Genomic DNA, 13349 nt, shown 5'->3' on the forward strand with positions numbered 1-13349 from the left:
AATTCACACTCAAAAAGATTAGCCAACTGGAGCTAGTTTAATTTATTAACCAAAGAGAGCATATAGCTAGCTACATCGATAGGCTTTTTTGATTTTCTGTCGTGCGTAATGTGCAGTAGCCTATATCATATGTATTGGAAAATGGCACAATCATTTGGACTTTTTTGGGGCTTGGGCTCATTAAATGTCTTTAATGTAGGGCTCATAATTTTCTTTTACATTTTTGGCTCATCAGGCTCAGGAAGCATCAAGCTTGAATTTTCAATCATAGCTTTAATCAAATCCAAACATGAGCCTAATGATATGCTTTTGAATGACACTTCTGGTTTGGGGGGAAATACCAGGTTACCCGGGAGAAAAGGGATTTATTCTTGGGATGTAACATTTGTAAAATATCTGGAAATTATTCAACCCTACTCAACACCCCTACTTCTCGCGGCTGAGCTCACAGAAAAAAATAACTCAATGAAATTCAATTAATTAAACCGAGAGTCAATTAGTCATTTAAAAACCAGGGGGAAAAACACAATTTGATGAATCACTCAGAACTAGTTGCTACTAGGGCTGACCGGGTGGGGTGGAGGAGGACCAGGAAGCGGTGAAAAAGACAACAGTAGAACAGCACTCAGTTTAAATGGATAGTGCGAGATTCTGGCAGTTACCCAGATCTAGATAAATTTATGGATACCATTTTATGTCACTGCGTACAGTTTGAAGTAAGTTGGAAGAAGTTTTGTGAGACAATGCTAACTAGCATTAGCCTAACGACAAAGTCTACAGATACGCTAGCATCATATGAAACTAATTCCAACGCAGGCATAAAAATGTTATCCACGAGTTCATCTGACTCTGGGTAAGTAGAAAAACAGCTTAATTGCCATAATCTCACACCAACCTTTTAATATCCTCCTGTGAATACCTTGGGAAGCCTGCCAATGTCACAGCCTGTCAGCCTGCCAATGCCTGCCTGTCAGCCTGCCAATGCCTGTCTCTCTGCCTGCGGGATTGTTACAGGCAAAGCAGGGATAGACAAGGCTTATATCGGAATTACTGACTTTCCAATGAGACTAGTTCCCTCTGGTGGCCATGACTGATACACAGTCACATCAAATGTCAACATTTCCAACTGCAAATATCCATAAATGACAATTATGATGTATCTGTAATAGTAAAATAAAAATATTCCATGAGGAAAAAAAAGTGTACACCTGAATGTTGCTTTTTCACCATAATTTGTTGCCTAAAAAAATGTAGGTCAAGGGTGAAAAGTCACAGGGTTAGGTCACTGGGCCAACTGATGGTGGTTGTGTTTACCTGTTGCTCCCATGGGGGTCAGAGGTTAAAGGTCATGGGGGTTACAGGGTCCACAGCAAGTGGTTGTGTCAGAGAGAAGAGGAAGTGAGGTATCCCACTCCTTTTTTTCTGGCTCAATGGAAGTCAATGAACTAAGCAGACCACACACAGCTGCTGTTGCATTGATGTCTCCCGTTTTGGGCTGGATGTGTCAATGTGTAGTTCTTACTATCTGTGCATGGTGTTTCCTCCTACACATTGGTGCGGCTGGCTTCTGGGTTGGATGCGCGCTGTGTTAAGAAGCAGCGGCTTGGTTGGGTTGTGTTTCGGACCTTCGTCTCTCCCGAGCCCGTAGCGATGAGACACTAACTACTAACAATTGGATACTACAAAATTGGGGAGAAAAATAGTTAATTATATTTTATACTTCAAGGGGTTTTAAAATTCTAAACCAAGTAGCAAACTGGTCCTTGCTATGACCTAATTAAAACAATTCCATATACAGCTGAAGTACGAAGTTTACATACACTTAAGATGGAGTCATTAAAACTTGTTTTTCAACCACTCCTTGTTAACAAACTATAGTTTTGGTATGACAAGTAATTTTCCCCAACAATTGTTTACAGATTACTTCACTGTATTCAAATTTCAGTGGGTCAGAAGTTTACACACACTAAGTTGACTGTGCCTTTAAACAGCTTGGAAAATTCCAGAAAATTATGTCATGGCTTTTGAAGTTTCTGAAAGGCTAATTGACATAATTTGAGTCGATTTCAAGGCCTACCTTCAAACTTAGTGCCTCTTTGTTTGACATCATGGGAATTGACATCATTTGAGTCAATTAGAGGTGTGTCTGTGGATGTGTTTCAAGGCCTACCTTCTAACTTAGCGCCTCTTTACTTGACATCATGGGAAAATCAAAAGAAATTTGCAAAGAATGTATTATTTTTAGACCTCCAAAAGTCTGGTTCATCCTTGGGAGCAATTTCCAAATGCATGAAGGTACCACGTTCATCTGTACAAACGATAGTACGCAAGTATAAACACCATGGGACCACACAGCCGCCGTACCGCTCAGGAAGGAGACGTGTTCAGTCTCATTGAGACTAACGTACTTTGGTGCGAAAAGTGCAAATCAATCCCAGAACAGCAGCAAAGGACCTTGTGAAGATGCTGGAGGAAACAGGTATGAAAGTATCTACAGTGGGGCAAAAAAGTATTTAGTCAGCCACCAATTGTGCAAATTCTCCCACTTAAAAAGATGAGAGGCCTGTAATTTTCATCATAGGTACACTTCAACTGTGACAGACAAAATTAGGGAAAAATCCAGAAAATCACATTGTAGGATTTTTAATGGATTAATTTGCTAATTATGGTGGAAAATAAGTATTTGGTCACCTACAAACAAGCAAGATTTCTGGCTCTCACAGACCTGTAACTTCTTCTTTAAGAGGCTCCTCTGTCCTCCACTCGTTACCTGTATTAATGGCACCTGTTTGAACTTGTTATCAGTATAAAAGACACCTGTCCACAACCTCAAACAGTCACACTCCAAACTCCACTATGGCCAAGACCAAAGAGCTGTCAAAGGACACCAGAAACAAAATTGTAGACCTGCACCAGGCTGGGAAGAATCTGCAATAGGTAAGCAGCTTGGTTTGAAGAAATCAACTGTGGGAGCAATTATTAGGAAATGGAAGACATACAAGACCACTGATAATCTCCCTCGATCTGGGGCTCCATGCAAGATCTCACCCCGTGGGGTCAAAATGATCACAAGAACAGTGAGCAAAAATCCCAGAACCACATGAGGGGACCTAGTGAATGACCTGCAGAGAGCTGGGACCAAAGTAACAAAGCTGACCATCAGTAACACACTACGCCGCCAGGGACTCAAATCCTGCAGTGCCAGATGTGTCCCCCTGCTTAAGCCAGTACATGTCCAGGCCTGTCTGAAGTTTGCTAGAGAGCATTTGGATGATCCAGAAGAAGATTGGGAGAATGTCATATGTCAGATGAAACCAAAATATAACTTTTTGGTAAAAACTCAACTCGTCGTGTTTGGAGGACAAAGAATGCTGAGTTGCATCCAAAGAACACCATACCTACTGTGAAGAATGGGGGTGGAAACATCATGCTTTGGGGCTGTTTTTCTGCAAAGGGACCAGGACGACTGATCCGTGTAAAGGAAAGAATGAATGGTGCCATGTATCGTGAGATTTTGAAAACCTCCTTCCATCAGCAAGGGCATTGAAGATGAAACGTGGCTGAGTCTTTCAGCATGACAATGATCCCAAACACACCGCCCGGGCAACGAAGGAGTGGCTTTGTAAGAAGCATTTCAAGGTCCTGGAGTGGCCTAGCCAGTCTCCAGATCTCAACCCCATAGAAAATCTTTGGAGGGAGTTGAAAGTCTGTGTTGCCCAGCAACAGCCCCAAAACATCACTGCTCTAGAGGAGATCTGCATGGAGGAATGGGCCAAAATACCAGCAACAGTGTGTGAAAATACTTATTTTCCACCATCATTTGCAAAGAAATCCATTAAAAATCCTACAATGTGATTTTCTGGATTTTTTTCTCATTTTGTCTGTCATAGTTGAAGTGTACCTATAGTATGATGAAAATTACAGGCCTCTCTCATCTTTTTAAGTGGGAGAACTTTTGGTGGCTGACTAAATACTTTTTTGCCCCACTGTATATCCACAGTAAAATGAGTCCTGTATCGACATAACCTGAAAGGAAGAAGCCAGGCTATGGTTTGCAACTGCACATGGGGACAAAGATCGTACATTTTGGAGAAATGTCCTCTGGTCTGATGAAACAAAAATAGAACTGTTTGGCCATAATGACCATCATTATGTTTGGAGGAAAAAGGGCAAGCCGAAGAACACCATCCCAACCATGAAGCACGGGGGTGGCAGCATCATGTTGTGGAGGTGCTTTGCTGCAGGAGGGACTGGTGCACTTCACAAAATAGATGGCATTATGAGTTAGGAAAATTATGTGGATATATTGAAGCAACATCTCAAGACATCAGTCAGGAAGTTAAAGCTTGGTCGCAAATGGGTCTACCAAATGGACAATGACCCCAAAGCATACTTCCAAAGTTGTGACAAAATGGCTTAACGACAACAAAGTCAAGGTATTGGAGTGGTCATCACAAAGCCTTGACCTCAATCCTATTGAAAATTTGTGGGCAGAACTGAAAAAGCGTGTCCGAGCAAGGAGGACTCGAAACCTGACTCCGTTACACCAGCTCTGTCAGGAGGACTGGGACAAAATTCACCCAATTTATATTGTGGGAAGCTTGTGGATGGCTACCCATAACGTTTGACCCAAGTTTAACAATTTAAAGGCAATGCTACCAAATACTAATTAAGTGTATGTAAACTTCTGACCCACTGGGAATGTGATGGAGAGAAATAAAAGCTAAAATAAATCACTCTCTCATTCTCTCTACTATTATTCTGACATTTCACATTTTTTAAATAAAGTGGTGATCCTAACGGACTTAAGACATGGACTTTTTACTTGGATTAAATGTCAGGAATTGTGGAAAAACTGAGTTTAAATGTATTTGGCTAAGGTGTATGTAAACTTCAACTGTATATCTTAGTTATTGTCATTAGTGGCCTGCATACTCAGACATGTCACCCATTAAGCATGTTTGGGATGCTCTGGATTGACGTGTACGACAGCGTATTCCAGTTCCTGCCAATATCCAGCAACTTCACACAGCCATTGAAGAGTGGGACAACATTCCACAATCAACAGCCTGATAATCTCTATGCAAAGATGTGTCGCGTGCATGAGTCAAATGGTGGTCACACCAGATACCGACTGGTTTTCTGATCCAAGCCAAAACCTTTTTTTTGTTTTGACGTATCTGTGACCAACCGATGCATCTGTATTCCCATATTCATGTGAAATCGATAGATTAGGGCCTCATTTATTTATTTCAATTGACTGATTTCCTTAAATGAACTGTAACTCAGTAAAATCTTTGAAATTGTTGCATGTTGCATTTTTGTTCAGTATATATCTCTATATCTCATGTTAACTGCAGTGCTTTCCTTTAACAGATATGAACACAAATACTTTGGTATTATTTAGAATAGCCTCATCTACAAAGAGCAATAGGCCTAGCTACCTGTGCGCTTTGGCGCTCTTAACGTTTTGCGCAAAATATTTGGTAAGGTACTCACCAGTTTGTCATGGAATCCTCGCTATCGTCAGCTCATTTTCCATCAAGTAGCAATTTTCTCCTCAGCATTTCATTTTGGTTCCAAGATATTTCAAAATGTAATACAGTTGTCATCGATAAGTTTGACAATTTCTGCCACCAATGCTTTGGCTAAAACCTCCACGAGCGAGGTTAGTTGTGCATGAAGGGTGATACAGGTAGACATTTTGAGAGTCGTTAAGAAACAAACAAAAAAAAACGAGTCAAAGTTAAGTCTATGAATGTGAATTTTTATTCTAAAAGCTAGCTACATCAACCATGGACCCATCAACCAAAATTTAAATCTGTCTGCAAAATAAACTACTTCCGCATCAAGTTTTTGTAACTGAAAATACTAGAAAAGTGAACACCAAAGTTGGAATGGCAAAAAATCAGAATCCTCTTATAAAACATTTTATTTTTACTGACAAGTAAAACAGTGAACCCACAAGATTGAGACATTCACAATTTTACATTTACTTGAAAAAATATATACAAGCAGAAAAATGACCAAATTTTACTCAAACTAGGCTGATTTTCCTGTTTTTGGTAGCTTGAGTAAAGAAAACTCAATTTGAACAACTCATTCATTGAGTAGTAGACAAACTTACCATCAAGGTCTTCTCAGAAAAAATGGTTACGTAACCCTATTCATTGGATACATTATCCATACGTTTGATGTAGAAAGAGAAAAAAATCATTATTCAAAGTTTTTCTTTAACCTTTTTTACACATTATTGGAGATACCTGATGACAACAAACTAAGCACTACTCAAATATTCCATTTAATCAAGTGTAGTGGAAACAACCATATAAAACAAACATATTAAGTCTTATCAACACAATATAGTTGGACTTCCAAATTGTTGCAACACCGAGTTATTACCAACAGCAGCCATATGTCCAATTCTCATTTTACAACACTAGTATTGATTGAATTTTGATTAAGCCCATCTGGCCTTTGGTTAACTACCCTGTATGAAGTCTCTGATGAGCTTTCAGACTGCTCTTCTGAGTGAAACTCTTACCACATATCTCACAGCAGTAGGGTTTCTCACCAGTATGAGTGCGCTGGTGTCTTTCAAAATGACTATGGCGATCAAAACTCTTTCCACAAATGGAGCATATGAAACATCTATTTCTTGTGTTGTCTGTGGTGGCACTGCTGCCCTCTGTGCTGTCAAAACCATCTATACCAAGGGCAAATAAAATGCCCTCTTTACTGTTTGGTTCTGTGATGTACTCTCTCATTGCCGTTTCCTTCACCACAGGTAGTGGTACCCGGTCCTGAAACCTGGGTAGTATTGTCCCATTGCCATCCTCTCGGTTCCTTGCATGTAGAGCCATTCCTGCATACTGCTCTTGCTCAATCATTTCCAACTTGTTTTTCTCATCCTGAAAAGACAAGTGTTCAAGTTCCACCTCTCTAGAAGCTGACGAATAGAACCCGTGGTGGTGGTGCATTCCATCAAAGAGACGGTGATTGTATTGGACACTGGGCGAATCTGGGTGGGACTTCTGCTGCTTTATACCATCGAAGGAGCAACCTGGATGTACAGATCCAGACTCGTTATCATTGTGCCTCTCTGCTGTAAAAGATCTACACAGTTGACTCTCCCTCTCATCCATGACATACTCTGGGTCATCCTGATAACCTGGTTGCTCTGTGCTTTGTTGGTGTTGATGTCCAGACAGATTGATTGTCTGGGCTTTAAACTCCTTCTCTCGCTCCGCTTTCACTACTAACCCCTGCCCCCTTCCCCCCTCCTCATCTTCACTGTCCCCAGAGCTAGGCTGTTCTTCAGCAAGTGAGGCCTGAGCCCTCTGTTCCTCTGGGTTCTCTGAGGGTCTAGGATGGACATCAGGCTTCTTATCAAGTTGAGGTTGTTCCGTTAGCATTTCAACACCATCTGCTTGACAAAACAAGAGTACCAAATATTTTAGCATTGATTATAACATCAAAATAGCAATCTAACATTAGCTGTTAAACTTCATCCTAAACCACTGAAAGAGACCAGGAAAACATTTAGTATCTGTCCCAAATGACACCTTATTCTGTATGTAGTGCACTACTTTGATCAGAGCCCTATGGGCCAAGGTCAAAAGTAGTACACTATAAAGGGAATAGGGTGCCATTTAGGATGGAACCTTAGAACAATTAAAAGATTTACATTTTTCATGTATGAAAAACATCAACATGATTTTTGTCTTTTACCTCTGTGAGTCTTCAGATGTCCTTTGAGGCTGCTCTTCTGGTTGAAACACCTTCCGCATATTTCACATCTGTACGGTTTCTCACCCGTATGAATTCGCTGGTGCCTTTCCAGATGACCAACCCGCTCAAAGACCTTCCCACAGAATGAACAGATGAAGCACTTCTTGTCCTTGGTGACTCCTTGGAAGGTTCTCACTTTCATTGGAAAACTAGAGAAGATAGGGCTATTGTTCAGTGTAACCCCTTCCACACCCTGTGAGTCTGACTGTACTGTGCCGTCACTTGCTATCAAGAGTGTGTCTGAATGTCCATAATGTTGCTGTCTGAGCTGCAAAATCATATCCTCTCTGACATCAACATATGGTTTTCCTGGAAATGAAGCACTGCTGCATGATGCTTCCACCCTTCCTGGGACATGATTTAAAGCTGAGTGGTCAGGGAGACACTGTGACTTGTGACCAGAACTGCTGAAATATTCTGAATTGCTTGTCTCAATATCATGGTCTGCTTGTGAACCGGACATCCACGACTGGCTCCCTCTCTCACACAACGACAAGTTAGCAGCCAGTTCTTCTGCGTTTCCTGCAGTCCGTTCTTCTCCTTTATGATTCAGTGTCTGGGATGCATCCTTCTGCTCCTCTGGCTCCGACTTCACAGGTATCTCAGGAGTTTGGACCACTTCATTATTTTTATTGCATTGCTCTTCCTCAGACTGACTTCTATCCAGGGGAGGCATCTCCTCGTTGTTAGCTTCTCCGTCTATCGATACTGTGTGGAAATATTACATTTGATTAATAAAATAAATGAGGCAGGGAATTGCTTATGTACTATAATAACCAATATATTGGTGCTATTATCTTGTGAGTGTTCCAAATTGTACCCAATTACCTATATAATGCACTACTTTTGACCAGAGCCCTATGGGCTCTACACAATATAGGCAATAGGGTGTCATTTGGTACGCAGCCATGGAATTGCCTGTGATCTATAACCAATGTACTGTTTACATAGTGATTCTAATCTCTTACCTCGGTGAGTCTTCAGATGCCCTTTGAGGCTACTCTTCTGGTTGAAACACCTTCCACATAGGTCACAGCTGTATGGTTTCTCACCCGTATGAATTCGCAGATGTCTTTCAAGATGGCCGTAACGTTCAAAACTCTTTCCACACAGTGTGCAAATGAAGTGTTTCTTAACCTGGCAAAACCTCTTGGTCCTCGCTCTCCTTGCAGTATTATAATTTGAGCCAAAGCCCAATACACTTCTAGGGTCTGGGTTTGACTGTACTGTGCCGTCACTTGTTCTCTTGAGTATGTCTGACTGCCGATAATGTTGTGGCTGTCTGAGCTGTGAAATCATATCCTCTCTGACATCAACATATGGTTTCCCTGGAAACGAAGCACTGCTGCATGACGCTTCCACCTTTCCAGGAGGTACAGAAGAGTGATCAGGGAGACACTGGGAGTTTTGCCCTGAACTATTCAAATATTCTGAATGGCTCATCTCCATACCATTGTCTGCTTGTGAACTAGACATCCACTGCTGGCTGTCTCTGTCATACATTGACAGTTCAGCATCCAGACGACCTTTGTCCTTTCTCTCTGTACTTTGCTTTGCTTGTTCCAGCTCCACTCCTGGCTCAGTCTTCACCCGAGTCTCATCTGCACGTCGAATGTCTTCTTCATCCCTTTCATTACCATCCCCCCCAGACTGCAGCTTCTCAAGCGAGGTCCTCCCTACACAAGTAGTAGCGCTTTTACCTGGCCCTGTGGAAATGAAGAAGTATTGCATGTCATCAAAATCCTTCATTGTTTGTTTCAATAATAATCCAAATGGAGCCGTGTCTGTTAGGGTTGGGCAATGGGAGACCTCTTCTATGATGTGCTACTCCAAATATTGCGATATAGTCATTTTAGCGCAGTTAATGACTAGATAATTCCAGACTGTGCATTTTTTTTTGCTTATTTGTTTACGATATTAGTCGCATTCTCATTAAATAATGTTATGTCGGAAAAATATGGCTTAGTTTTTTCATTAAGAAGCGGTCAGATGACGTAGATGCTACTGACAGGATTGTTTTGCTAGCACAGACTGGAATATGTTCTGGGATTCGTCCGATGGCATTGAGTGGTATACCACCTCAGTCACCGGCTTCATCAATAAATGCATTGTTGACCGTCCCCACAGTGACCGTACGTACATATCCCAACCAGAAATCATGGATTACAGGCAACATCCGCACCGAGTTACTGGCAAGAGCTGACACTTTCAAGGTTCGGGACACTAACCCGAATGCTTATAAGAAATCCCACTATGCCCTCCGACGAACCATCAAACAGGCAAAGCATCAATAAAGGACAAAGATTGAATCCTTCTACACTCGACTCGGATGCTTGTCAGATGTGGCATGGCTTGCAAACTTTTACAGACTACAAAGGGAAACCCAGCTGCGACCTGCCCAGTGACGCGAGCCTACCAGACATAATATTAACTTTACCTCAATTACCTCAACTAACCTGTACCGCCACACATTGACTCGGTACCGGTACCCCCAGTATATAGCCTCGTTATTGTTATTTTATTGTGTTACTTTTTTTCCGTTTATTTAGTAAATATTTTCTGAAAACTGCATTGTTGGTTAATTAAGGGCTTGTAAGTAAGCATTTCACGTTACAAACCTGTTGTATTCGGTACATGTATAAAAAAATGGATTTGCACCATAGTGATACTGCATAATTGGTAAAACTGCAGTTTGGATTTGTAAATATAAGGCTCTTGCACTTTACAATATATTGTCAATGTCAAATATCACAACATTCAATTTAATCAACCCTAGTTTCTGAGGGGTTGTGTCAAAGAAGGGTGTAACGGTATGTAATAATGACATGACTTCACAATCACACCATCACTAGCCTTGTCCAAGCCAGAATAACTTACATTTTAGCAGACACTCTTATCTAGAGCTCTTAACCTCTAGGTTTCTGCCCCTATCACTCATCTGCAGGAAGAGGTAATTGATTTTATCCAGAGAGGCAGCAGCGAAACAAGAAGTTTCACTCACCCCAAAATAAACCCAATGCATTATTTTGACCTAAACTTTTTTGTTGACCTAAGCCCGGTCCCTTGCCTTCCCGCCTTTGGGACAACGACTCCCATTGTTAGGGCAGAGATATGCGCATCTCGTAATTATATAGAGATCTCTGCTTTATCCCCTTACAACAGTGTATGATCATATCAATCGGTTTCACCGGCGCTACACGGAATGCAATAATATGTATTGTAAGTAGACAATAGTGCACGCTTTTACAGTGATTGTACATAAAATTAGGCTTGATTTAGTGTATATTAATTCCATTACAAATATTGCAGGAGGTGCATGCGCACTTGGTCAAAAACAATACTTCAATTCTTTAAAGACGATTTTTTCGGTGCATGTAACTTTTTATTTTGAGCTTTTTAGAAGTACATACCGTCTGTAACGACATTAAACTACATTCGTTATTAAGTACCGTTCGTATTTTTACATGACTAATCTTGAAAAACTGGTGAATGGCTGCGTCCTGGGTTAAAGGATAATCAACATATTCACATTTTGGTTCAATGTGAACGTTAGTTGGCAGATTAAATAAACCTACACTGTTTACCTGAAATCGTGCTATTGCTAGTTGACCAATGTTACGTGCAGTTATGTATTGCTAGATTGATAGTAGAGTTGCTGCTAACAGTACGTCGTCGTACCCACCTCCTCTCCCAAGATTCTCAGCAGCGACTGATCGACCATGATGAATGCGTCTTCGAGCCTGAATCCCACGAGTTCGAGCTCTTCGAAGCTCGCTGTCAAGTTGTTGTACATTATTTTTCAGGACGTTGATTTCATTTTCCCGTTGACACATTTCCACACGTAACACAACTATACCATCGTCGACTACTTTGCTAATTTCTGCAACCGCAGCTTTAGAAAGTACCTCTATGATAGAAGCGATCTGCGCCCGTAGAGAAACACTGCTCAACATTTTCAAATATTTAATTAATCTTAACGCAGCTCTGTCGTGCTCCTGCAAAATATTGGAACTTTGTTACAAAGTAACGTTAATATGCTACTAGTGGGCTAATCATTAGGTTTAAAAATGCTAGCTACAATGTTTCCCGTGTAGTTCTGTGTCGCTGCTAGTTTCTTCTTCTTCTTTGAGATTGGGTTTGCGGATCGCATACACCGCCATCTACTGTACTGGAGTGTGAGGTCAGTCATGGTCTACCTACAATACATACAATTATTTTAATTAGTCTGGTTCCTCTATAGATTGTCGCCATAGTCTAGGACCTATAGGAACGTTGACTGAATAGTCTGCTTTCTACTATTTAGCGAGAGGCAATACCTATTTCTATAGATGAAGCACATTTTTATTCTCAGCTTCTTAACTCATCACCTATTTATCCAGATGGCCAGCAGTAGCAGTGAGTGGGTAAAATCAATGGGGAAACCAAGCCCCCCCCCCCCCCCCCCCACAGAAAAAGCCATACTACAACCTATGTGTTGTGATAATTGCTTTGTTTGCTCTATGATTTATCTTGTTCATTCATATGCCTCGCAACAGTGATATTTAGGCCTGAAGACAGTGGCAGAAGAAATTCAACCACACCTTTGTTTTATCACAAAACCGGATAGCAACCTCTGTCCAGAAGTTCCCAAAACATATTGCATGTCCAGTAACAGTTACATGACCTATCTACAGCTTGGTCAAGCTAGTTAATGTTTCTGAAATTTTCGGACCACTAAACATCTACTGATTTCAAACCACAGAGAGTTACGGCAAGTCCCAAAGAAAACAGGGTCTGCCTCCACTAATCCAGCACCATTTCAACTTCATCAAATCGCCTTTGCTTAGTCTAATACAGTGACAACTAAAAGATACCAAAAACAATTTAGTCCAATCAATGTAAGCTAAATATGATGTGGCTGTCCATGGTTCTGACTTCTGTGTTTGTGTGTGTGTGTGGATGCGTGTTTGTGCAAGTAGAAAAACATGTTGACTCACCCTTGTAGAGAAACGCCAATGCCCTCCTCTCTTTCATGTTGATGAAATGGTCTTATCACTCTGTCATACAGTGCAGTACACACCATTATTTTTTGTTGTCCTAGGCTACCTGACTAAAATGCTTGCTCGCTAGCCTAACTTCCGTTCATGGGCAACGTTAGCTAGCTAGCCACCGGAGGACAACAACACAACTAGATGTAACAATTCTATTTTTTCTGTCAGTGACGTATGCTCTCAATGGGATTTGATAGGAGTGACGCCAAATCCAAGCTGGCTTCCCTTGACACTTTTTTTTTGGTTCACGGTTGAGCTCGATCAGTTTAGCTCACTGGCTTCCCTTGCCTTCAATGCTACGGGCTGCAACAATGTCATACTCGTGGACCAGACAGCATTGGAGCGGTGGCCTACACTGATGATTTCTAATGTAAGATACATTCAGCCTCTTGCGAATTGAAGGAAAATGTGGAAACCGAGAGATGAAAGATATGTGAAGACATCAAAAGTATGAAATAGCACACATGGAATCATGTAGTAACCAACAAGCTGTTAAACAAATCCAAATATATTTTATATTCTTCAAAG

At 41.1% G+C, this 13349-nt stretch overlaps 1 protein-coding gene across 2 annotated transcripts; it reads right to left on the reverse strand.

Moving 5' to 3' along the window:
• Positions 1–5914: 5914 nt before the first annotated feature.
• On the reverse strand, positions 5915–11929 carry LOC115102826 (zinc finger protein 420-like). 2 transcript variants are annotated; one of them, XM_065005615.1, is made up of 4 exons: positions 11474–11929; positions 8760–9497; positions 7732–8499; positions 5915–7426 (listed from the first exon to the last, which is right to left on the reverse strand). In XM_065005615.1, the coding sequence occupies exons 1-4, from the start codon at positions 11742–11744 to the stop codon at positions 6486–6488; spliced, it is 2718 nt and encodes a 905-aa protein (XP_064861687.1). In that variant the 5' UTR covers positions 11745–11929; the 3' UTR covers positions 5915–6485. The 2 variants fall into 2 exon arrangements, with proteins under 2 accessions (XP_064861687.1, XP_029479014.1); XM_029623154.2 differs by having other exon boundaries at positions 5915–7429.
• Positions 11930–13349: the final 1420 nt, after the last annotated feature.

The sequence above is a fragment of the Oncorhynchus nerka genome, linkage group LG20, assembly GCF_034236695.1.
Source record: "Oncorhynchus nerka isolate Pitt River linkage group LG20, Oner_Uvic_2.0, whole genome shotgun sequence".
Classification (NCBI taxonomy): domain Eukaryota; kingdom Metazoa; phylum Chordata; class Actinopteri; order Salmoniformes; family Salmonidae; genus Oncorhynchus; species Oncorhynchus nerka.

Bases quoted from the DNA above. Each gene is read 5' to 3' on its own strand.
- LOC115102826 (XM_029623154.2), bottom strand. From the start codon at position 11,744: ATGTTGAGCAGTGTTTCTCTACGGGCGCAGATCGCTTCTATCATAGAG. The intron at 8,500-8,759 runs GTAAGAGATTAG...ATTTCCACACAG, and splicing joins GCATCTGAAGACTCACCGAG to TATCGATAGACGGAGAAGCT. The intron at 7,430-7,731 runs GTAAAAGACAAA...TGTTTTGTCAAG, and splicing joins ACATCTGAAGACTCACAGAG to CAGATGGTGTTGAAATGCTA.